A 25,275-nucleotide genomic window follows, 5' to 3' on the forward strand; every position below is an offset into this window, starting at 1 on the left:
TGATTGAATAATTAACAATGTGACTTAAAAATAGGCTTTTAAAAACATTGACAAAAATCTATACATTTTTGCAAGTCAATATGTTAAAAAAATCATAAATATAGTTATTTGACAAAGTACAAAGCACTGAAGTGACCAAAGTGCAAAGTTATATAAATAAACAGGAAAGAAAAAAAAAAACAAAACGAAACCAAAAACCTGTCGCTGAACATCCGTCAGAAACATAAGAGGATGGATGACAGTGTGGAATAGACACTCCTAAGGGATCAATCTCTCAGCACACGGCGGCCCGGTCGAGCCCGGTTCACAGAAGAAAGGGGATTCGGTTTAGTGCTCCAGCTTCAGTTGCTTCAGCGTGGACGCTGGAATAATGCTGAGTGGGAGATTCACAGACAGTGTTTAGTAAAAACAGGATATTTTGAGAAGGCACTACGAAGGCGGATAGCTTTCCCTACATTAGACGGAATTCACTACCAGAGATTCAGGACATGAACCCTTTTTTCTACAAAGCTTTGTGGTGAAATGTTTCTCTCCTAAAGTGATACTTCACCTAAAAATGCTAATGCACATAGAAATGAATAAAAGCTAGTAGGGATGGGTGTTTTAGCCATTTTGGCTATTCAAATATCCACAAAGGGCCCCGGTTTTAAAGGCATTTGTGTGGGTTTATGTACCAAAAACAAAAAAGTCATTTCTAATCTGTGCCTTTAAGACATTCTGACCACCTCCTTGTTTCTGCTGTGTCTGATCCACTCGTACCAGCACAACACACGCTAACACACCACCACCACGTCAATGTTACTGCAGTGCTGAGAATGATCCACCACCCAAATAGTACCTGCTCTGTGAGGGTCCATGGGGGTCCTGACCACTGAAGAACAGGGTAAAAGGGGGCTAACAAAGTATCACAGAAACAGATGGACTACAGTCTGTAACTGTAGAACTACAAAGTGCAGCTATACAGTAAGTGAAGCTGATAAAATGGACAATGAGTGTAGAAACAAGGAGGTGGTCAGAATGTTATGCCTGATCTGTGTGTGTAAATAAGCTGTGTTCTGATTGGCTGTGTCTAGCTCAAAAAGCAGTCTGGGTTGAAACACTCCTTATAACTTCAGTGTGAGTGGGCGGAGCTAAACTGCTGTATCCTGAATAAGCAGATGTATGTCAATATGTTCAGTTTTCGTCAGATCACAAAAACAATTCATTCAAATTAGGCTTTTCCGCAGCTTAGTTTACATGTATGGACTGAGAAGTGAACGGTTTTGAGACTTTTAACAATGTTCACATACTACATTGAACTCTTTTACATTAAAAAAGTATGTAAAATGTGGTTTTACTTATTGGCCCTTTATACGAATAGGAGTCAAATAAATATATGGAGGGTTTGATATATATTTATGCCTGCAGCTAGGATAAGAGGTGATCTGTGATCTTATCTTGGGGCAGTCGTGGGCTGGAGGTTAGGGAACTGGCTCTGTGACCGGAAGGTTGCGGGTTCAATCCCCAGTGCCGACAGTCCATGAATGAGGTGTCCTTGAGCAAGACACCTAACCCCAACTGCTCCCTGGGCGCTGTGGATAGGGCTGCCCACCGCTCTGGGCAAGTGTGCTCACTGCCCCCTAGTGTGTGTGTCTATTCACTAGTGTGTATGTGGTGTTTCACTTCACGGATGGGTTAAATGCGGAGGTGGAATTTCCCCGTTTGTGGGATTAATAAAGCATCTCTTAATCTTATCTGAATACCCAGTTAAAGGAATTCCACCAATTTTTCGATTTCCAGCATAATTAAATGGCTAAGATGTAAAGAAAGCCATTCAGAGTGGTCTGATGTGAAATGAACAGTGGTGGTGATGGGAACCAGACGTCTTAAGGAATTTAATGATTCTAAAAGCTCCCTTACAGAAATATATTACACAAATGATGTCTGAGACGTTGTTTTATGATGGTTTGGAGAAGGTTTTTGCCTAAAACATACGTATTAAAACACACTAATGGTGCAGAAGAACATGCAAGCTGTTTAACGGTAAAATGTTCCCCAAAGAAAACATACTTTTTAAAATGTATCACTGTTTTAACATCATCAACATCCCAGGTAAAGCTCAGAAGACCCATGTAGGTTGACTGGCGGTTTTGGATAGTAAATGGCATTTTTGTGTTGTAGTCATGGCGACCCCTGGTTCTTATCACCACCACTGTAAAGACACCCGAATCTCTATAATGAATCTCTAAACAATTCACATCAAAACATCAGTTTACATCTCAAGGACTGAATTACCCTGGAATTTTGGGAAATCTATGGAAATCTTATTTTAGGTAAATTAATACTAAGATGAGTTTGCATAACTGCATGTTTAAATGACCACACCCATCCCTAAGGGCTGTCCACACACCTCGAGAAACATCATATGCGTGTCAGCAAAAAAAAAACGGATTTGAGCCACTTCAGCCTGGCCCACATTATCTTTCAATCCACATTAGCATTTTTAGATGAAACACTCCTTTAAGGTTGGTATCTGGCCGTGTCTTTCCACACCACCACACTGAGAGGGGCATGTAAGCTAAACGAGGGTAAGGAGATGTGAGGGCAAATACAGCTGCAGTTCAGTTCAGTGAGAAACCTTTGCACAAAGCCCTTGGAGACATGAGCAAGTTATCCATGCCATCAGTGTTACGGCTCTGGCACAAACGGGTCTTTGTATTGTAACTATTAATAACAAACCGGTATACAGTTGCGATGCCTTCGGCGAAGTCACGTCCGTTCTGGACAGCATTGTGCCGACAGTTTCTTTAGGTTTAGTGCAAAAACGAAGTGTTGCCTTCATTTGATCGACCCTGAAGTCCACCCCAGCCCTCTTGTCCGTTATCTTTTACAGTATTATGTCGTCTTCTTTTTTCACTCCTTGTGCATTTATACGCTGCTTTCAGAACCTGTCCCTCTGCCTCTGGGTCTGTTTAGAGGCTTCCTTTTCGCCAGGTGAGGTGACAGAGGGATAAAACGCTCCTTTTTGTCATGTGGAGGTAGCCTCCAGGTAGCTCTGAAGTTTACGCACCGTCGATTCGTCCAAGGAGAAAAGGTCAAAGTCAAAGGTGGTGTTGGTGACGTTGAAGTGGCCTGTCTTTTCGATGAGGTTTACTATCTGAAAAAACAAATCAGAGAAAAGTCAGAACAAAAGAAATGGTTCAACAGAACATTGGATATGATGGGAATCAGCACGTGGACGAGTAGATCCACCACCGGAGTACGTATGCATTTAGGCCTTTATGTTCCTCTTGGTTAGCAGTGGTATTGGCCTTGCAACTCTTTCATGGGTACCCTTTTTTGGCCCGGTCTCTTTCCAACGATGGAGTCACAAACGCTGACCTTATCTGTGGCAAGCGAGGCATTTTGGTGGGCCGGACACTTCTGTGAAGATTCACCACTGTTCCAATGTTCCACGTTCTCTCCTTTTGGAGATAATGACTCTCACTGAGGCTCACTGGAGTCCCAGAGCCTCACAAATGGCTTTGTAATCTTTTCTTGACGGGTATATTTCTGCTGGAAAGGATCTATTTAAGTGGGCAAGTGTGCTCACTGCCCCCTAGCGTATGTGTGTATTCACTGGTGTGTATGTGGTGCTTCACTTCACGGATGGGTTAAATGCGGAGGTGAAATTTCTCCATTTGTGGGGTTAAAAAGTATTAATTAACTCTACAGAAACTTCCTCTTTTCTGTCCTCCATAGGAGTCACTGGTGTTACTGATCGTCACTGGTGTTCCACATAATAAAGGAAACACCAGAGACGTTTTTAATGAACAATGCATTTCACTAAACGGCTGCTGCAGAACATCAAACCACACGCTGTCCATCACGGAACATCCACTAAAACATGGAATTTAGTCCATTTGTGTTTTATTTTTCACAGTGACCTCAAAATAAAGTCGGCCACACCAGTGACGTCAGCTAAAGGCTTCATATGAGATCATGAGCTGAATGAGAAAACGTCAGAGAACTGAAAGACACAGTGGACCATGAGCTTTTCTTCATAGATCCACAGAAAACAGGTCAAAGGAAATTGAATGATGTCATCAGTTTAACTTTTATTTCAAAATAAGAGTTTTTTGCTACGTAGTAACACCAGTGATGCGACTCCTGGGGAGCTTTCATTATATATTTTATCATATTTATTTTTTATAATATTTATTTTCACAGTCATGTATAGATTATTGTTTTTTACCTGAAAATATGGCCTCAGCCTTCACACATGACTGTGAGGACGAGCTCTTCTGTGGTGCTTGGAATTCTATATGATTGATTTATAAACCAATATTGCTAAATTGAGGCTCAAGAAGGTGTAACTGTTAAAATATCTGTTATCTGTGTGTGTGTGTGTGTGTGTGTGTGTGTATGTGTGTGTGTGTGTGTGTGTGTGTGTGTTTGTGTGTGTCACCCTAACATGTTTTTCAAGTGTAATATACAGTATCTGTAAACGCTAGGGACACAGAAATGCACATTTCTGTAGAATGACCCAAACAAAAGGGACTTTTATGAGGCACTAAAGAGAGAAAGTGCTGTGTGCTCTGACCTGCTGTAAGATATTCCTCTCTCTCAGAGCCATCAGCCTGCGATGGAGATCCACCAGCTCCTCAGTATAAGCCTGGAATGACACAAGTGACCCTGAGCCATCACTGGAGACACACTCTGCAGTACGAGCAGCCACTCACAGCTGAACGTCATCTCAAAGTCCTGCTTATTTAAAGTACTGTTTGTTTTATTTACCCTTCCTACCTTGTCGTATCCCCTCTTGATCATCTTCTCTCTGGTGCAGGAATCTGGACTCTTCTTCCCCAGCATCTACCAAAACCACAAAACCCGTTCTTGAAAGGGGAATTCCACCAACTTTTCTAAATTTATGTGGGATTAATGACTGAGGTGAAATCATTCAGAGTGTGTGTGTAAAATGGTTGATTGTACACACTTACAAATGGTTCTTTAAGGATTTTTAGTAAAGAAAATTGTTCTATATGGAACCATTAGCACTCAAAGGACCCTCTGCATGATTAAAGGGTTCTTTACATCATGAAAGGGTTCTTCAGATTGATGGAAAATGTGCTTAAGATGGTTCTAAACAGAAAGGGTGCAATATAGCACAAAAAGGGTTCTTCTACTGTAACAAGCATGACATCCGAAAATTAGAAGAACCCTTTTTGGGGCTATATACAACCATTTTCAAAAGATTCTACATAGAACCATACACAACACATTCTCCAACACTCTGAAGAACCCTTTAATGATACAAAGAATCGCAAAGAACTGTGCAAAAGGTCCTTTCAGCGTTGATGGTTTTATATAGGAGTGTAGAGACTCCTGTCTTTACAGTGGTGGTGACAGGAACCAGGTGTCGCTATGACTACAACACAGGTATAGACATTTTATTCACTATCCAGAACCACCAGAGAACCTACACGAGTCATATTTGCTGGTGATGGTAAAATAGCGCTAAATCTTATAATAATAAGTTTTCTTGCTGTCTAGAAAATAAGTTTTCTTCAGGAACTATTTGGGCTCATAACACCGTGCATGTCTCTCTCCACCATGAAAGTGTTTTTAAAAAGATGATTTAGGCCAAAACCTTCTTAAAACTACTGTAAAACTAAAACAATGTCTCAGCTCTCTCTCATACTTATGTCATTTTGTGTATTTTTTTTCTGCCTAATTTGTGTCTATTCTGTTTTATTTCTATCTTTTATTTGTGCCAAATATATGTAAGTTTAAGTGTTATTACATGTGTTGCTACTAACACTGCAATGTCCCTTCTATCTATCTATCTATCTATCTATCTATCTATCTATCTATCTATCTATCTATCTATCTGTCTGTCTGTCTGTCTGTCTAACAATCTCTCTATCTATTTATCTATCTGTCTGTCTATCTATTTCTCTATCTGTCTGTCTATCTATTTCTCTATCTGTCTATCTATCTATCTATCTATCTATCTATCTATCTATCTATCTATCTGTCTGTCTGTCTGTCTATCTATCTGTCTGTCTATCTCTGCCTGTCTAACTATCTATTTCTCTATCTGTCTGTCTATTTATCTATCTATCTCGCTATCTGTCTGTCTATCTATCTATCTATCTCGCTATCTGTCTGTCTATCTATCTATCTATCTCTCTATCTGTCTTTCTATCTATCTATCTATCTATCTATCTATCTATCTATCTATCTATCTATCTATCTATCTGTCTGTCTGTCTGTCTGTCTATCTATCTGTCTGTCTATCTCTGCCTGTCTAACTATCTATTTCTCTATCTGTCTGTCTATTTATCTATCTATCTCTCTATCTGTCTGTCTATCTATCTATCTATCTATCTATCTATCTATCTATCTATCTATCTATCTGTCTGTCTGTCTGTCTGTCTGTCTATCTCTGCCTGTCTAACTATCTATCTCTCTGTCTGTCTGTCTATTTATCTATCTGTCTATCTATTTGTCTGTCTGTCTAACTATCTCTCTGTCTATCTATCTGTCTGTCTATCTATCTATCTGTCTGTCTAACTATCTCTCTATCTGTCTGTCTATTTATCTATCTATCTGTCTATCTAGTTATCTATCTATCGATTTGTCTGTCTGTCTGTCTGCATTTCACATCAAATCACTCTCAATCTTAACCCTTGAATTATGCAGCGACTGTGAAAATAAGTGGAATTTTATCTTAAAACCCTACAATATATAGAATATGTACACATATGATCCAATGTGTATTCAATTTCTCACATTTTAATGTGTCCCAGTTCCAAACACACCTCAACTAATCAATGCATACCTGGTTTAGTTGTTCTGGGAGCTGAGAGAATGTGAACTGTTTTGGGGTCAGCAAGAACCAAACTGGAAAACACTCTGACTTAAAATATGAACACTACTATATAAACACCTGTAACGATACCATCTTCAGGACATTTACCTGAGAAAGGTTAGCTCAGTGCTAATAATTCAAAACTGTACCTTAAGGTTGACTGTGCTGAGATTGTGGGGAGGGGAAGGGGCTTCCTGGCTGGGGGGGCGAGGCTCCTCCACTCCATCACTCTCACTGTCCATGCTCAAGCTGAAAAGAAAACTTTCATGTTTATATTATGATGGGTGCAAATCCAAAAGGCTTCATTTAGGTTATTTTGGTCAGCGCCAGATCCACGGGGCTAACACTGCTAGCAATCATTAGAAATCGACACCGGCCTCATCCTATTTCTTATTTTTAGTCCTACCCCTTGTTTTCAAGTGCCACCTTGGAACTGAGTTAGTGGCTGAAAGCCTCAAATATAAAGAGCATCACTTCATTAACAGCTACCAGCGCTGCTCTGTAGGCGACCCTGCCCGTCTGCAGTGACAGCAGAGGAGGTTAAAGCTCAGCTCCTCACTGCTGGGCTTTAGTTACATTTAGGGATCATAAGCCTTCAAAGAGGGGGCAATTATTTATCATCACCCACCCCTAATTCTTCAGTGATATGAAGCTGAAGTCAGATATTCACCAGCTTCCTGTTAGAACTTTTCCATTCCACCTTAAAAGGTGCAGCAGTTACATTCTGGTACCTCAGATGTCAGAACTGCTGGACTATTTAAGGTGCATCAGGAAATTTAGCTACTTAGCTACAGAGACACCAGCAAACCACTGGGGAGATTTTTTAATGCTTGTTATGAAGAAAATGACAATAATAGAAACATTAAACTATAATTCAACGGTTACTGTAAATCTTTTCTTTTTTCTCATAACACTGTCTGGAGTGTCTGTGAAAAATCTCCATTTGGAGGGTCATGTAGCCCTAACACTTCGCCCTACCCCTCTATCTCAGACAAGAATCAGGACACCCTACCCCCAGACATGAATGTGCAAAATGGAGGGGTAGGGTTAAGTGGTAGGGGCGAGGGGTGAAATGGGACTGAGTCGAACAAATCATTTCTGTAAAACACATCCCCAAAACTTCTGCATCCAGGTCTTTATTACGGTCGTGCAGACGTGCTGATGTGGTTTAAGACACAATATGATTTACTGTCAGTTACACGAACAGCCACCTTAGTTGTGTTTGTGTAAGCAGCCCTAAACCACATCGACAAGTACGTGCGACCTTAACAAAGAGCTGGATGCAGTTAGAGCGGATTGAGAGCATACAGGGGTATATTTTTACAGAAACTAGTGTTTCTAAGCAAATGTCAGCCTTGTCACTATGGCAGCAAAATCTGGACATCTGTAGAAAGTGGAAAATGGAGTAATGCGATTTTTCACTGAACAACTTCTGAGATTCTTTCAGTGCGACTCTTAATCTAATCTCACTATGATTTGCTTATGTTATTTTGGTATAATTTAGAATTACTTTTAAAAATACACTGAATACACAAATGTAACTGGAGCAGCTAGTTACACAGTAGTGGAAAACAGGGGTTGGCAATACGGAAATACGTTAACATTATTGTGTTAAATCTTGTCACAAAACTCTTTTCTGAGCATATTGGGAATATGGGCCGTAATGAAAAATGCAGTTAGTCAGTGTTCGATTAACAGGGTGATTCACAAAGATGAATGGATTTCAAGATTAATTTCACTTGTAAATCGTTACAGATCAATGCAGTGAACTGTAAATGGTTTAAATGAGAATAAAGTTTATTATGTAATTGTACAAGGTCTCAGTCTGAACCTCCTCCAGCTGTACGGACTCATCCCACACTGGATTGAGCGTGTCGGGTGTCGCTGCACTCACGGCTCTTTCAGTGAGATTTCGGAGATCATCCAGTGCTGTGGAACCAACGCCGAACGCTCTGAGCTGTTGAAGCTTCACTGCCCATAAAATCACGCTGCAGTTATGACGGATTCACTTATTGAAGTGGAGAACGCAGAACACTTTCTGCTCAGGGGTCACATCTCCTCTCAGACTGAAGGGAGCCACAGTCAGTAACTCTATGACCCCCTCTTACAGTTGGATTGTGATTGGTTCCTAGATGCCTCATGGTTATAAAAATACGGTGCATTGAAATTGGATTAATCTTTATGCATCACCCTTTATTAACAGCATAACATCAAACTGTATTGTTCCTAGGTTTATTATCATTATAATAATTATTATTATTATTATTAGTGTTGTTGTTGTTTTTGTAGTAGTATTTTTATATGTGAAATTCCAAAATCTGTGGACTATCAAAATGCATTTTTGCACCTCTAATATATGGTTATACTTACATTTCAGTACTGAACAAATATCACAGCACTAGGGAGTGACTAAGTGACTAATCTTATCCAGGTATGCTGGTAGGATTAATAATGTATCTGTTTAATGTATTACCGTGAGTCCTGGTTGGGTGGAGTGTTCTTCATTGGTGTTTCCACTTCTGAGCTGCTGTCATCATCAGATCCTTCAGAATGCATATCCTCCACCATGGAGCGCAAAGGTCCTGCACACAAAGCACGACACTTAAAGGAATGGTTTGGAAATTGTACACAGTTTTCCGTTTACACTCGATACAGTTAACCAGCCAAGTAATGTCTGGTGTCTTTACTAAGCTGGACCTATGAGGCTAATGTAGCTAACAAACACTCCAAGTGAACGGTCACTCAAATCATTTCTGTAAATAAACCCCCAAAACGTCTCTCAACCCACTCAAACCTCAACCAGGTCTTCGTTAAGGTGGCGCAAACTTGCTGATGTGGTTCAGGAAAGAGTAGGACTTACTGTGAGCTTTAAAAACAAAACACACAGCTGAACTCTCAGAGAATCCCTGCAGAATCCGACTCTCCTTCACATTCACGCACATCATGCAGACATATGGATGCTAGATTTCTACATTTCTGTTTTTAATAATCTTTAATAATATGTGTTCATATGTGGTGCGGTGGGCAACACTGTCGCCTCACAGCAAGAAGGGCCTGGGTTCGATTCCCCGGCCAGGCAACCACTGTTCTCTCTGTGTGGAGTCTGCATGTTCTCCCCGTATCTGCATGGGTTTCCTCCGGGTTCTCCGGACTCCTCCCGCAGTCCAAAGACATGTAACCAGGTCAAATGGACATGCTAATTCGCCCCTTGGAGTGAATGTGTCTGTCTGTCTGCCCTGCGATGGACTGGTGACCTGTCCAGGGCCTTTCACCCAATGACAGCTGGGATAGGCTCCTACCGCAACCCAGAAGGAGAACGGCTTAGAAGATGTGTGTGTGTTCAAGTCGGACATTTGACATGATACAACACCTGCTGTCTAAAAAGGTGACCTGCCACATTTACAGCAAGGCTTGCTGTGACTTAAACCACTTCAATAAGTCTGTGTGACCTTAATGAAGACCTGGACGCGGCTTTAGTAGGTTGAATACGCCGCCTGATGTCTGTAGACGTTGTTGTTTACATGTAGACATTTGTTTACATTTCAACCACAGAATTATGCAGTAAAATAAGTAATTTTAAAAATCTGTGGAATGAAAAAAAAAACAGTTTGAAAATGTAGATAATCAATAAGCGTTCAGTTAAAATGCAGAGAAAAACGTTGTGTGGTGCAGGTGGACTACAGAAACAGTGCGGTAACTGCTGTTAATCTACTGTAAATACGGTATCAGATCTTACCCTGGCCTTGCTTCTGTGAGGGCTCAAAGTCGGAGTCTGAGCTGGAGCTAGAGCTGGAGCTGGAGGGGCTGGTTTGGGCCGACTGCTTTAGGAAACACAAATATAAATAAAAATACAATACGGAACATGAGGCCGGCTGCTGACCCATTTTACAATAATACTGAACTGGAAAACCTGACACAAAACACTGTTATGCTTAAAATAACAAACATGTTAAATATTAAGTACCACAATAACATTTGATAAGTAATTAAGAAAATTAATGAACAGTAACCAATACAACGAAGAAATCTGTGTAGCTGCAATATTGTGCTACAATATTTATATGACTTAAGGCTGGAAGTGTGACAACTGAGAACCAACAGGCTTATCAGCCAGTAAAGAACTACTGAACTAAAACTTTTGGACTCTACTGTATATATTTCACTTTTTTATATCAACATAATCACAACAATAGGACATTACATATCTGAATCTTTATGCCCTTAAAATCAGTATCTACCACAGAACTTTTTATGTTCTAAAACCAGGGTCGCCAGCCAAAATGTTAAGAAGAGCCATTTTGTCAAAAAAAATCAAACCTTGTGAACCACATCATGTACATTTTACCATCTTGGCTGTAAATGTGTCTCAGTACATGCTGATGTACTAGTGGCTAGTGGCTACTAGTGGTAATATAAACTAAACGCAGACTTACTTTGCTCTGCGTTAAGCTTTAGCTCAGACGTAGCCACTTTCTCGCATCTCCGGCAGGAAACTTTTAGGCAGAAGCGGAAGAGTTTTTTGTAAAATGTCTCTCAACGTTTCGACTTTTTACAAGGCTGAATTTTCTCGTTACACCTTAAATGGTGTCTGAGGGGCTGGAATGTAACTGCTGCACCATTTAAGGTGGAACAAGAAAATTTGAACATTAGGCTGGTGAATGAGAAGCTGAAACAGCTTCACGACTTTTTAGTGTTTGTCAGTTTCTCACTGCAGACTAAACGTATCAGGAAACCAGCTGGAGTGATTTTGAATGCAAATAAGTAAAATTATTGATGTCCATCTTAAATCTTTCTCTTTACCGTTTCGTTAGCTACTAGCTCAGCAAGATTGTTGTCTGTGTTGCTGTGGTGACCAGCAGGGTGAATCAGCAGTTCTACATTAACTCCACGTTTAAGACCATTTACTGTTAAACTGTGTTGAACGATCAGCAGAGCTTTATTTTACTGTAAAGGAGGATTATTTTATTATTACCTACAAATCTGATTCTGCTGTGGAGCCACAACAGGGCAGTAAAAGAGCTGCACGTTGCCGACCCCTGCCCTAAAAAGAAGAGACTGTGGATGTAAGCCGCAGCTTTATCCACTTGATTCACCTCAGATTTGGAGGAGGCCTCTTCTTCTGAGTTGGACTCATCAGACTCAGCCTGCCTCTTCACTTCCTGGACGTCCGGTCTCATCTTGGCCCAGTGCCTCTTTTCTTTTGACACTTTCTTCTCTGGGTAGGTGGAGGGGGTGGTTGAGGAAATGCGGGGGGAGTTGCTGCTTAAGCCTCCACTGGTGGATCCCTTCACGCTAAGAGTGAGTGATACAGCAAATACACAATATTATGATATTTTCACTGTCATTTCACTTAATCACTGTAAATATTATGACAGCTTACTTTTTTGGACGACTACCCAAAAGCTTAATTAATAGACAAAAACAAATCTGACGCTGGAAAAATGGCATAATTAGACATCATTTGGAAAAAAAAGTCCAGCACTAAAAACCAGCAGAGATAAATCATTAAACATCTTCCCCCTGTATATACAGTCTTTAGTGTTTGCTTATTGTTACTGTAATATAGCATATTACAGAGAGGCCCTGAATATTCTGTAATAACTCTCTCTAGGATGCAGTAATCTGAGCAAAACAACATGCAATGTGCTTCTCAGTATATGGAGCTTCGAACAAGCCAGGATGTCCCTGTGTCGGAGCGATGAGGTAGTCGCCGGACAGCCGTCGCAACTTTAAACCTCACTAATGCTTGGCGATACGTTCAGGAACATGGAGTGCCATGTCGAAATGTGTCTGGCAGAAAACGGAGATCACTTCCAGCACCGCATTTAATACAATCGATTACACACACGTCAAGACACGTAGCTTATTTTTTGGTTCAGATTGCTTCATCCTAACGGGAGTTACAACAGAATACTCTGGGCCTCTTTCAAGTGAATCTCCCTGTACAATAACACTTACTTTGCCTAAGTCTGTAATATGAAAATCAGGGTTTAAATCTAAACAAAGATTTTGTGCCATGAGCATCTTGACCAATCACAAATGTTATCAAATATCAAAATATCCAGGCAAGTAAGTGAATAAGAATAATGCAGTTTAAAGGTTTGACTTAAATCACTGATGTGTTTTTAATACATTTGAAAGCATTTCTCAATTGCTTCATATAGCACTGCAGTGCCAATAAAATATGTGGCCACCCTAACAGCCCTAATATATAATGATGCATCCCTTCATACTGGCCAGCAGTTTTGTAAGGCTACTAGAATTTTCAGTTCTAATACATTTTGAATTAGGTGGTCACGATGAATTTTTTTGATATTTTATTACTTAAAATGTCATAAAATCATATTTGCTGAGCCCAGAAAAAAGAAATCATTGACACGGTTGAAATACAGTAAATGAGAGACGCTGATAAGACAGTAGGGCCTTATTAGCCATGCAGATTTCCATTTCCATATATTGGTTTGAAAATTTTATATTTTTATTTTCTGATATAGTATTGAAATCACACCCAGTCTAACCTCTTCTGCTTCTTGGAGCTGAGTTTGGGAGACTCTGTGGTGGATGAGGGGCGTTTGTTTACGCCTCGTCCCTCCAGCTGCCCTCCTCCTCCTCCTCCCCCTCCTCCTCCTCCTCCTCCTATTGCTGCTGTTCCTCCTCCACCTGCGTCCATCTTAGATTCCCTCAGCGTGAGTTTGGGCTCCTTAAAGGCTGCTTTGGGAACAGTTTTAGTTTCCTCTTTTCCCCTGGTATCTGTGGCTTTCCTGGAGAAGGAGGAAGATTCTCGTGTGGATTTCCCTCCGTCACGGTCACTCTCTCTGGATGTGGCTTTGCTTTCAGAGTCTTTCCTTGTGCGCTCTCTGTGCTCTTTGGCGGGTTTATGGGGTTTGGGGCCTTTGCTGCTTCCACCCGCACCATCTTTACTTGGCTCCTAATGGTAGAAAGAAAGTGTATTAAATAATAAAAAAGTTCCACAGAGCTACACTACAGAGACAGAGTTCCACAGAGCTACACTACAGAGACAGAGTTCCACAGAGCTACACTACAGAGACAGAGTTCCACAGAGCTACACTACAGAGATAGCGTTCCACAGAGCTACACTACAGAGAAAGAGTTCCACAGAGCTACACTACAGAGATAGAGTTCCACAGAGCTACACTACAGAGAAAGAGTTCCACAGAGCTACACTACAGAGATAGAGTTCCACAGAGCTACACTACAGAGATAGAGTTCCACAGAGCTACACTACAGAGACAGAGTTCCACAGAGCTGCACTACAGAGACAGAGTTCCACAGAGCTACACTACAGAGACAGAGTTCCACAGAGCTACACTACAGAGATAGCGTTCCACAGAGCTACACTACAAAGAAAGAGTTCCACAGAGCTACACTACAGAGATAAGGGTTCCTCAGAGCTGCTCCAGAGAGAATGGAGTTTCAAACAGCTACTCCACAGAGCTACAGAGTTCCACAGAGCTATTCCTTAAAGTTACAGGGTTTCAGAGTTACTCCACTGAGCTACAGAAATCCACAGAGCTACTCCACAGAGCTACAGAAATCCACAGAGCTACTCCACAGAGCTACAGTTTCATTGTTATTTCACAGAGCTATAGAGTTACTCCATAGAGCTACAGAGTTTCAGCGTTACTCCACAGAGCTACAGTTACTCCACAGAGCTACAGTTACTCCACAGAGCTACTCCACAGAGCTACAGAAATCCACAGAGCTACTCCACAGAGCTACAGAGGTTCACAGAGCTATTCCACAGAGCTAGAGTTCCACAGAGCTACAGGGTTCCACAGAGCTATTCCTTACAGCTACAGAGTTGCAGAGTTACTCCACAGAGCTAGTTACTCCACAGAGCTACAGAATTTCAGAGTTACTCCACAGAGCTACAGTTTCAGAGTTACTCCACAGAGCTACAGAGTTACTCCACAAAGCTACAGTTTCAGAGTTACTCAACAGAGCTACAGAGTTTCAGAGTTACTTCACAGAGCTACAGAGTTTCAGAGTTACTTCACAGAGCTACAGAGTTTCAGAGTTACTGAGTTACTCCACAGAGCTACAGAGTTTCAGAGTTACTTCACAGAGCTACAGAGTTTCAGAGTTACTGAGTTACTCCACAGAGCTACAGAGTTTCAGAGTTACATCACAGAGCTACAGAGTTTCTGAGTTACTTCACAGAGCTACAGAGTTTCAGAGTTACATCACAGAGCTACAGAGTTTCTGAGTTACTTCACAGAGCTACAGAGTTTCAGAGTTTCTGAGTTACTTCACAGAGCTACAGAGTTTCAGAGTTACATCACAGAGCTACAGAGTTTCTGAGTTACTTCACAGAGCTACAGAGTTTCAGAGTTACATCACAGAGCTACAGAGTTTCTGAGTTACTTCACAGAGCTACAGAGTTTCAGAGTTACTGAGTTACTCCACAGAGCTACAGTTTCAGAGTTACATCACAGAGCTACAGAGTTTCTGAGTTACTTCACAGAGCTACAGAGTTTCAGAGTTACTCAGTTACTTCACAGAGCTACAGAAATGCACAGAGCTACTCCTTAGAGCACAGTTCCACAGAGCTATTTTGTATTGTCTCTGGATTTTTACATAGTTTCTCCCCAGTTTAGTTAGTCAGCCAGGTGCCCCTCGTGAAACAATGCTGCAAAACTAAACGGCGAAGGCCAGCCAAGCTTTCTCTGAGACACGTGAAGCTCCACCGCATCACATACACCCAACATAAGGCTAAATATACTCTTTTGGACGAAAAGCTGTGGCATTGAGATAAGGCCTACGGTTTCACCACAAAGTCCACATAAGCAGTTTTAAACAACTTTAATGTCATGACTTTTAAACAGTACTACACAAACATCTCTGCTGTACTCCAGTTCCCTTTACTCGTCTTTGCTTTCTTTTACAACTGCTGCCCTTGTTATTAAAAATAAATGGTGCAAATTTCCTTGGAATAAAATCTTAGCTAAAATGAGGTCTTAATAAAATCCTAATTAAGAATGTTACTTTGTCAGAGATATGTAGTTTTGATAAATCAACAATACCTGCATTTACGTAATTCATGTAAAATTCTTCCCATTTACTGCCAGCATGAAGCCAGGTTTCTAGAATACGTGTAAGAGGTGTCCAGTTACTGACCTTTATCCCATGGGAAGATTTGATCTTTTTTGGGTCTGAGAAGGCCGATAAAGGAATAGTGGGCAGCATAGGATAATCCGGACTGGGCCTCGGCATCATCTCCGCTCCTTCAGGTATGACCATTACCTGAGAGAGAAAGAGCAGAAAGAAAGAGTGAAACATCTACAGACCTGCTCAGTCAGCAAAAAGGCCAGCAGCAACACAAACAGGCCAACTCACCCCACCAGCCTTGACCAGTTTGCGGCGAAACTCGTTTGTGGGGTTGTTAAACGTGAGCTTTTCACAGCGCAGGTGATTGACCGGCGGGTTGCCTTCCAGGTTCAGGAAGAGGTCATAATTAAAGCAAACTTTCTTAGGCTCCTCCTGTTTTGGACAAGATCAGAGACAAATATACATTTGTGATAGTCAAATAAACATGAAAAATAAACATATAGGAACATTAAACAACACAAAGACTTGTTTATTTTTGTTTGGGACTCTTCTGTCAGTCAACAATAACATTTAGGAAGAGTCTAAGACTCATTTTCATCTATGTACACGGCAAAAAATACAATAAACATAATACAACGAGGCTTGACTGCAGCAGGTTCTGGAAAAGGCTTTATGAAAAAGAGTTTTGACAGTTATGATCAGGCTGTGAACTGCAGCACTGATGGAATCATTTTCTACCAGTTACTTTTTTCTTAGTTTTTCTCTCAAGTACAACAGTGGCACATACAATAAAAGCCCTGCTAAACTACGTCCGTTTGTCTGCCAGTGAACCCGTCTTGTTGCAACAGTCTGTCACACCAGAGTGCAAATACTGCAGTTCAGTGAAAAACAACACTGTAGCCTTTGACCTTCTCCAGGTTGCAACATGTCTAATCTTTTTTCCTTGAGAGAAACACACAGCCAGTGGAAACGTCACTGTGTGAGCAAATCAGCTGCCAGAGCTGCGTGGCCGTTTCACTGAGTTGTCCTTGTTAAAAGGACAAGCGCTAGAAGGAGATTTTCAGGTTTAGAGGCTTAAACCTCCTTCAGGCGATGCATCTCAAAGGTGTGAGGACTGGTTGACACCAAAGGAATTTGGGTAAGGATTTCTGGGTATTGTCATAAGGGAACATAAACATGAATGAACGTAAACATGGTGAAATATAAACCTGTGAATTCTGTCTCAAGTGACAATGCTGTGCAACAGAATACCAAATAACACAATGAATAAAATATTAAACACTGATTTCAAGCCAAAATAAAATAAATAAAACACTAAATACTCATTTCCAGTCAAAATAAAACAAAAAAAGTTAATATAATATTAAATGCTCATTCCAAGCTGAAATAAAATACAAAAAAATAAAAATAAAATATTAAATACAGATTTTCAGCCAAATTAAACAAATCAAATATAATAGTTTCCATGCAAAATAAAATAAAAAAATAAAATATTTAATGCCAAAATAAAAAAAATGTACATGCCAATTTCTCACTTAAATAAATTTAATTTATTTTATTTCAGCAAGAAAGTAGCGTTTAATATTTTATTTTATTCATGTATGATAAATAAAATCAAATATTAAACGCTACTTTCTTGCTGAAATAAAATAAAATAAATAGAAATTCTATTTTCCTGACTAAATAAAATAAATAAAATATTAAATGTCAATTCCAAGCCAAAATAAAATAAAATAAAATATTCAATGCTGATTTCAAGCCAAAATAATTTTTGCTTGTAATAAGAAACCTTTTTGCAGAAAATGACACTATTTAAGTGTCGCTGTAGACAGGAGTGTCTAGTCTTATTTGCACAGGCTGGTGTGGCTGCAGGTTTCACTCCAGGCAAGCTGGAGCTCACTTGACTCCACTTGTTCAACCAGTCCATCTTAGTCTTTTCACTCGTTTTATCAAGTGATCTCCTGCTTTGTTTGAAGTGAAACCTGCAGCCACACCAGCCCCCTGAGGATAACACTGGAGACTGGACGACCCTGCTAGTTCAAACTTCTGCATATGGCTGTAGGTTCACACTTAAAAACTTTAAGGTCCTTTAGTAAACAAAATGGTTCTGTGCAGAACCATGAACACTTAAAGAACCCCTTGCATGATTAAAGGGACTCTGTAGACTGATGGAGAATGCGCTATAGATTAGAGCCGGGCGATGTGGCCAAAAATGTTATCACGATAAACAAAATAAATGTATAAATAATAATAAATAAATAAATAAATAAATGTCAAATCATTATTTCTTTACAGTTTGAAGGCTGATTTTTTCTCCTGGGTGGTTAATCGCTGTTTTAAACTATCCTTTATGGTCAGAACACGACAAACCCTCACCAAACAGTGGAACATCTCACAGATCTGTCAAGGGACAGTGGGAGAAAGGTTCTGATGAGCTGTTATATCAGCTGGAAAAGCACAGCTGCCGTTTTTGAAATAGACATAATTTAAAAAAGGAAAAGATTATTTTTATCTGTCTGGTGACGAGACTCGGCTATCCCGTTACAGATGCTAAACAAGTGGCCACAACAGCGCTAAACTGTTTAGTTACTCAACAACGTGAACTTAGTACGAACAGCAAACATCAGCTGGCAGTGATGGATCACACCGTCTTACTGCCAACAGTCCCACCACTTCCATATCAGAGCATATCACAGCATTCAGACACCAGCCTAGTTTGAGGGGTGAACTGCAATATCAACACCAGACAAACAGAGTCCGACTTTCAGCTGCGTTTAAACTGAAAGCGGTGCTTTTGTGTCGTGTTTGATCTACAGTATCATCAATTCTCCATGTTGTACGGGTGACGGAGCTGCTTCAAAACAGTCAAATGCTAACAGCAGCTAGCCTGGAAAGACGGAGCTCTCCCGCTCTCCAGTGCCTCACAGCTTCCTCAGTTTATTGTCATTTAAATCAGTGCTTCAACTGCATGAACCCACTTTTTCTTTCACTTTCGCTGCCTCATTCGCTTCATCAGTGGTCACAGGACACTGCCCACAGGACGCTGCCCACAGGACGCTGCTGGCTGGATATTTTTGGTTACTGGACTTTTCTCAGTCCAGCAGCGACACTGAGGTGTTTAAAAACTCCAGCAGCACTGCTGTGTCTGATCCACTCAGACTACAGAACTACAAAGTGCAGCTATACAGTAAGTGGAGCTGATAAAATGGACAATGAGCGTAGAAACAAGGAGGTGGTCAGAATGTGATGCCTGATCGGTGTGTATATGTGTGTGTTTTGAGTTTCCTCACCTTGTTCTTGAAATAGACCTCTATAGGCATGAGGAACCCAGCATAGCCCGACTCTTCCACCTTATACGGAGGCTCCTTACACACTAGACAACAGAAAAACAAACACAGTGACTAAAGACAAACAACTAATCTCAAGTGCAGCCAACATCTTCACTGATTAAGTGGTTGTTTACATTGTAAAAGGGTTCTTCAGACTGATGGAGAATGTGTTGCACGTGGTTCTATTCGGAAGCTTTTTTGGTGAGGGTTTTATGTAGCACCAAAAAGGGGTTTTCTATTGTTACAACTCTGACACTGTAACAATTTTGCATAATTAAGTGGTTCTTTACATTGTAAAAGGGTTCCTCAGATTGATGGAGAACCTTTTTGAAAAGAGATCGACATAGCACCAAAAAAAGTTCTTTTAGTTTAACATCCTAACAATAGAACAACCCTTTTGGTTGCTACATAAAACCCTAACCAAAAAAGGTTCCAAATAGAACCAAACGCAAAACATCCTCCTTCAATCTGAAGAACCATTTAATAATGCAAAGAACCCTTTAGTAAACAAAATGGTTCCAAATAGATACATGACCTCTCAAAGAACCCTTTGCATAAATAATTCTTTACATTGTAAAAGGGTTCAGCAGACTGATGGAGAACCTTTTTGAAAAGAGCTCTACATAGCACCAAAAGGGTTCTTCTACTGTTACAAGGTTGACATCATAAGGATAGAAGAACCCTTTTGGGTGCTACACAAAACCCTCACCAAAAAAGGTTCCAAACAGAACCAAACGCAACACATTCTCCATCAATCTGAAGAACGATTTAATGATGCAAAGAACCCACAAAGGGTTCTTTAAGTATCTTTAAGCATCATTTTTAAGAGGGTAGTTTGCATTGCAGTCCATGTAGTTACTGAATAATGAGCTGTGCTATGTAATAAGCCTGGGATTTTAAAAGGTTAAATGGATATTACTGTTGTTATTACTATGTTATAACTCTAGACCTCTAAGTGTTGTCAGAGGTACAGTACAGTTTAAGTTGCATACGTGCCTCTCTTGGGTTTGGGGAAGCTGTCGTGCAGCCTAAAGACGACCCTCTCCACGAAGTGCTGGATGTCGCACGTCTCCGGGCCTCGAACGAACACCATCCAGTCGTGAGTGAAGCCCTCATTGGTGGCTTTCTTCCTGAGCTGGGCTCGGTGGCCCAACTCCAGCTTCACCTGCACCGTACACTAACACCACACAGAGAAACACAGCAGGTCAGCCTCCCTAACGGCAAATGAGCCCCAGTCCCAAAGTGCAGGTCTGATAAAACTGCTAATATATCACAGTATCAGGTGATGTTTAGTTCAGCGTTAATAAAGCGATCGAGCCCAATTCCTCCTGAGCGCTGCTGTCATCCACTGTAAGAAATGATGCGGAAATAAACCGGGTTAACTTGAAATATTGAGTTCATTTAACTCTGAATAATAAATTAAGCGTAAAACACAGCTTTTCCTTTTTTCAGAGGGAGTGTTTTATTGTGAAATAACATCACGGCTGTGATTTGGTGGCTGTAGATCATCACAGCTGTGATGTTATTGGTGATAACACACTCCTCGAGTAAATAAATACAGTAAGAGATGAATAAACTGGCTGTGAATGCGGCGTTTAATATGTTTTAATGTTCGGTTCCTTCCTCCAAATTATTATTCATTAACAAGCAGCTTGTTGCTATATCAGAGTAACAAGCTCCGTCCACTCGCTGCTCAGCCGGCAGTTCGTTCTCCGGCTCCTTATACGAAATTCCCAAACTGTCGTCACCACTGAGTAGCTTTTCAGTTTTTTATTGGGTCAGTTTTATGGCTCAGTCTGATTTGGTCAGACTCTGAAGATCAGACGACACGTTTGGCGAATGGTATTGGGTTCATTTCTGGCTGATTCGAGGTGGTTTAGCTGTTCTTCTGTCACAGCTGCCGACTGAAAAGCTGCTCAGTGGTGACGACAGTTTGGGAATTTAGTGTCGTCTCATCTTCAGAGTCGGACCAAATCGGCTGTCGGTCAAATGTGATCTTAACAGTGTCCGTTTTCTGTTTGTGGTAAAGTAAGAAATAAAATCATTCAAATGGCTTGAGCGTCTCCTACTGCTGTCAAAGTCGTTGCTTAGCAACCGCATCTCAGCGGATAGTGTTTGTGAAAAACCTGTGATGTTATGGTGAAATAACAGCATGGTAACAGCACATTAATGCACACTTTCCATCAACCTGAAGAACCCTTTTATCATGCAAAGAACCATGGTTCCTTGAGTGTTCATGGTTGTAAACAGACCCATTTTCTTTACTAAAGAACCCTTGAAGAACCATCATTTTTAAGTGTGAAGCTCAACATCGCAACAACTGAAGAACCCTTTTCAAGAAGGTTCTGTATAGAACCATCTACAGCACATTCTCCATTAATCTGAGGAACCCTTTAATCATGCAAAGCGTTCTTTGGAGTGTTCATAGTTCTATATAGAGCCATTTTCTTTACTAAAGAACCCTTGAAGAACCATCATTTTTAAGTGTGAAGCTTAACATCACAACGACAGAAGAAGCCTTTTCAAAAAGGTTCAGTATAGAACCATCTATAACACATTTTCCATGGTTCTATAGAGAGCCATTTTCTTTACTAAAGAACCTTTGAAGAACCATCATTTTTAAGTGTGAAGCTTAACATTGCAACAACAGGAGCCTTTTCAAAAAGGTTCAGTATAGAACCATCTACAGCACATTCTTCATGGTTCTATACAGAGCCATTTTCTTTACTAAAGAACCCTTAAAGAACCATAATTTTTAAGTGTGTAGAAAGGAAACTTTTTATGCATTTTCAATGGTTCTATCAAATCAATCTGAAGTACAATACAATACTAAGCATACAATGTGCTTAGTTAGGTTTTTGTTAACTACCATTGCCACTAAAATTAAAACTAAAAACCGATATCAAAGTTGAATAAACGATATATCAGCCAACCCTGCCAGCGTATCACACAATTCAGTCTGTTCTCTGTTCTAATAGCTCGAGGTTCTGCTTCATTCCCACAGATATAAGCCAGCAGGCCGGACGTTTCCGGACGACGTCAGGCTGAATTATTAAATAACTTTGAACAGCTGTTTAGAGAAGCTTCTTTTAAGAAGGACTTTGGAGGCCTGTAGTTTGGTTGACACAAACATGACCTTCGACGTGTCCATTTGGCTGATTCACTTTCTACGAAAGCAACAGAACGACACTGATAGGACGGCGCGTGTTGCCACAGTGGTTAATGTGTCTCCTGTCGACGCTGACGGAAAACATTTAAGACACTTTTACCCACCGGTAGACAAACCTTAAAGATCAGACATAAAAAAGAACAGATTATATTACTGGAATTCAATACAGGTCCAATTACTTCCACAGAAGTAAACAACGAAGTGATATTTAAAGAAGGTATTAATGATAAAAGTATCATTGAGGCATCCTTGAATGACACCCTGTCCTAGTTGACACCCACTATTCCAGTGTTTCCAGACTCACGTCATTAAAGGGAAATGTAGATAAGTGAAATGGCTATTTTCATGACCCCTGGTTCCATTCACCACCACTGTAAAGAAATCTGAGTCTCTACAATCAACCATTTCAGACCAAACTGCTCTGAATGAGTCTGTTTACATCTCAACAAATCAACTGTGGAGAAAATTTTTAAATGCTGTGATATTTCCCTCTCAAGATAAGCCCTTCAGAACATTAGAGCCTGTAAATAAAGTTGTGAAGTCATGCAGCAATGCCTTTCTCAATATTTCCTGCATACACACACACACACACACACACACACACATATATATATATATATATATATATATATCACTGCTGTCGGAAGAAAAATGAGTCTTCATTTTTGTCGTTTTTCAGTTTTTGTCATAATTTGAAAATATCTGTTGCCCTTTATATTGTGCATAACTTTCATGATGAATGGACCAAAAGAAACGGCTCAAAATGACCTGGAAAGACGTCTGGTTCCATTGACTTACATTAAAAGTAAGGTAGGTTTTTCCTTCTCCTGTAAAGTTACGATTTCAGAGATACGAGACTTTCATCCGGCAGCAGAGTATCTCTAAAGGTGCATTAACACGTTCTTTAAAAACACTTATTATCAAGGGTTCTTTAGTAAGGACAATGGTTATATTTAGAACCATGAGTTCTACACAGAACCATCTGCATGCTTAAACGATTCTCCACCTGGTGAAATGGATTGGAATTCTACACAGAACCTTTTTTGAAAATGGTTCTACACAATGGTTGTACACTCTTGAAACAGATGGCTCTTCAAGGGTTCTTTAGTAAGAAAAACGGATCTACACAGAACCATGAACACTCAAAGAACCCACTGCACAATTAAAGAGTTCTTTGCTTCAGACTGATGGAGAACCTTTTTGAAAAAGGCTCTATTGTCACAACCTTGACATCGTTAACAGTCGACGTCAAAAACGTTCTCTATCCATCTGAAGATCAATTTCACCATATATAAGAACCATTTAAGCATGCAAGTGGTTCTACATGGAACTCATGGTTCTAAATAGAACCCTACCCCTGAAGAACCATCTTTTTTTGAAGAGTGCACAGCTGATAACAGACGTCCCAAACTATATCTGTCAGTCTGCATGAATGGAAAAGAAGGAAAGTGAAAGATGGGGAACCTAGCTGGAGGTTCAGAGGCCAAGAGGAACAAATATCATTTCTTTTTCACACAAACTGCATTTAACTGCCCATTTTCTCTCTTTTCTTGGCCACAACCCTTCCTGATTCACTCCTTCTATGAAAAGCACTGACGACGTTGAGCACCAAAGCTACAGTCGCCAGCTTCTTGCTGGAATTTTTCCGTTCCACCTTAAATAGCGCAGCAGCTCCATCGAGCGCGGCGGTTCGTGTCGCGTCTGCTGCATCATTTAAGGTGGAACGGGAAAATTCGAACGAGAAGCTGGCGAATAGGAAGCCAAGCTACAGCGACAGTTCACCACATTATCGACACATTAAACATGTCATGCTCACCCAGAGCTCGTTATTATGACCCTAAGGAACCCAGAGCTACTTCTGACACCACGTTCGTGTAGTTTGTGTTGATGTTTTGCTCGCATTTGAGCTCTTTTTAAGCTAAATCTAACATCCTGACACACAGCATCACGGTAGCAAAGCGGCCTAACGTCAGTGCCCCTCATCATGGCCATGATTCTGGCGCAAATCCTGCACATCTGTGCCCCCAAACGGCAAATATAAGCTGCCAGAAAGCGCAGGTTCCTCATTACCATGTTCTCCATAGTGGCCTAGACTCTGGCTCTCTGCTTTATTTACTGAGGTGCTGCAGGAATGTGGAGCTGCATCCTCACTGGGACTCAGCTGAACCCGCATAGAAAACAGCCAAGACTCGCAGGACTTCAAAATAAAAGTCCTAATATCATCACCAGGGGCTGGCAGACACTTAAAAGGTGGGGAATTCCACCTATTCTCCCAAATCTCTGCATAATTAAGTGGTTAAGTTGAGCCAAACATTCACAGTGGTTCGGTTGCCTCTTGAGAATCTTGCAGTCAGAATTGTTCACAGTGGTGGTGATGGGAACCAGACATCCACCTCTAAAAGCTCCCTCACAGAGAGTTATTACATGGTTATGAATGCACTGCCTGAGATTGGAGACATTGTTTTTTTATAAAATGTATCTTAATTTATTTTATTCTATTAGGTACATGCAGGCTAATGTAGGGCAATACATTATATATATATATATATATATATATATATATATATATATATATATATATATATATATTTATAAATACATAAATAAATACAAATAAAATATAAAAAATAAAGCATAATGTCACGATTGGCCTTTCCCAGTCCTGTCCATGTGCTCCTGTTGTGTTAACGTCCCAGTCCTGTCCATGTGCTCCTGTTGTGTTAATGTCCCAGTCCTGTCCATGTGCTCCTGTTGTGTTAATGTCCCAGTCCTGTCCATGTGCTCCTGTTGTGTTAACTTCCCAGGCCTGGCCATGTGCTCCTGTTGTGTTAATGTCCCAGTCCTGTCCATGTGCTCCTGTTGTGTTAACTTCCCAG

At 40.5% G+C, this 25,275-nt stretch overlaps 1 protein-coding gene across 4 annotated transcripts; it reads right to left on the reverse strand.

The window, feature by feature from the left end:
* Positions 1–1,612: 1,612 nt before the first annotated feature.
* Positions 1,613–24,594, reverse strand: mllt1b (MLLT1 super elongation complex subunit b). Of its 4 annotated transcripts, none has more exons than XM_017706369.2 (13): positions 24,470–24,594; positions 20,227–20,407; positions 19,192–19,274; positions 16,190–16,333; positions 15,971–16,096; positions 13,351–13,760; positions 11,926–12,124; positions 10,569–10,650; positions 9,306–9,414; positions 6,982–7,081; positions 4,765–4,830; positions 4,562–4,633; positions 1,613–3,136 (listed from the first exon to the last, which is right to left on the reverse strand). In XM_017706369.2, the coding sequence occupies exons 1-13, from the start codon at positions 24,479–24,481 to the stop codon at positions 3,008–3,010; spliced, it is 1,713 nt and encodes a 570-aa protein (XP_017561858.1). In that variant the 5' UTR covers positions 24,482–24,594; the 3' UTR covers positions 1,613–3,007. The 4 variants fall into 4 exon arrangements, with proteins under 4 accessions (XP_017561858.1, XP_017561856.1, XP_017561857.1 ...); XM_017706367.2 differs by having other exon boundaries at positions 4,756–4,830; XM_017706368.2 differs by having other exon boundaries at positions 10,569–10,653.
* Between the last annotated feature and the right edge of the window lie 681 nt (positions 24,595–25,275).

The sequence above is a fragment of the Pygocentrus nattereri genome, chromosome 17, assembly GCF_015220715.1.
Source record: "Pygocentrus nattereri isolate fPygNat1 chromosome 17, fPygNat1.pri, whole genome shotgun sequence".
Classification (NCBI taxonomy): domain Eukaryota; kingdom Metazoa; phylum Chordata; class Actinopteri; order Characiformes; family Serrasalmidae; genus Pygocentrus; species Pygocentrus nattereri.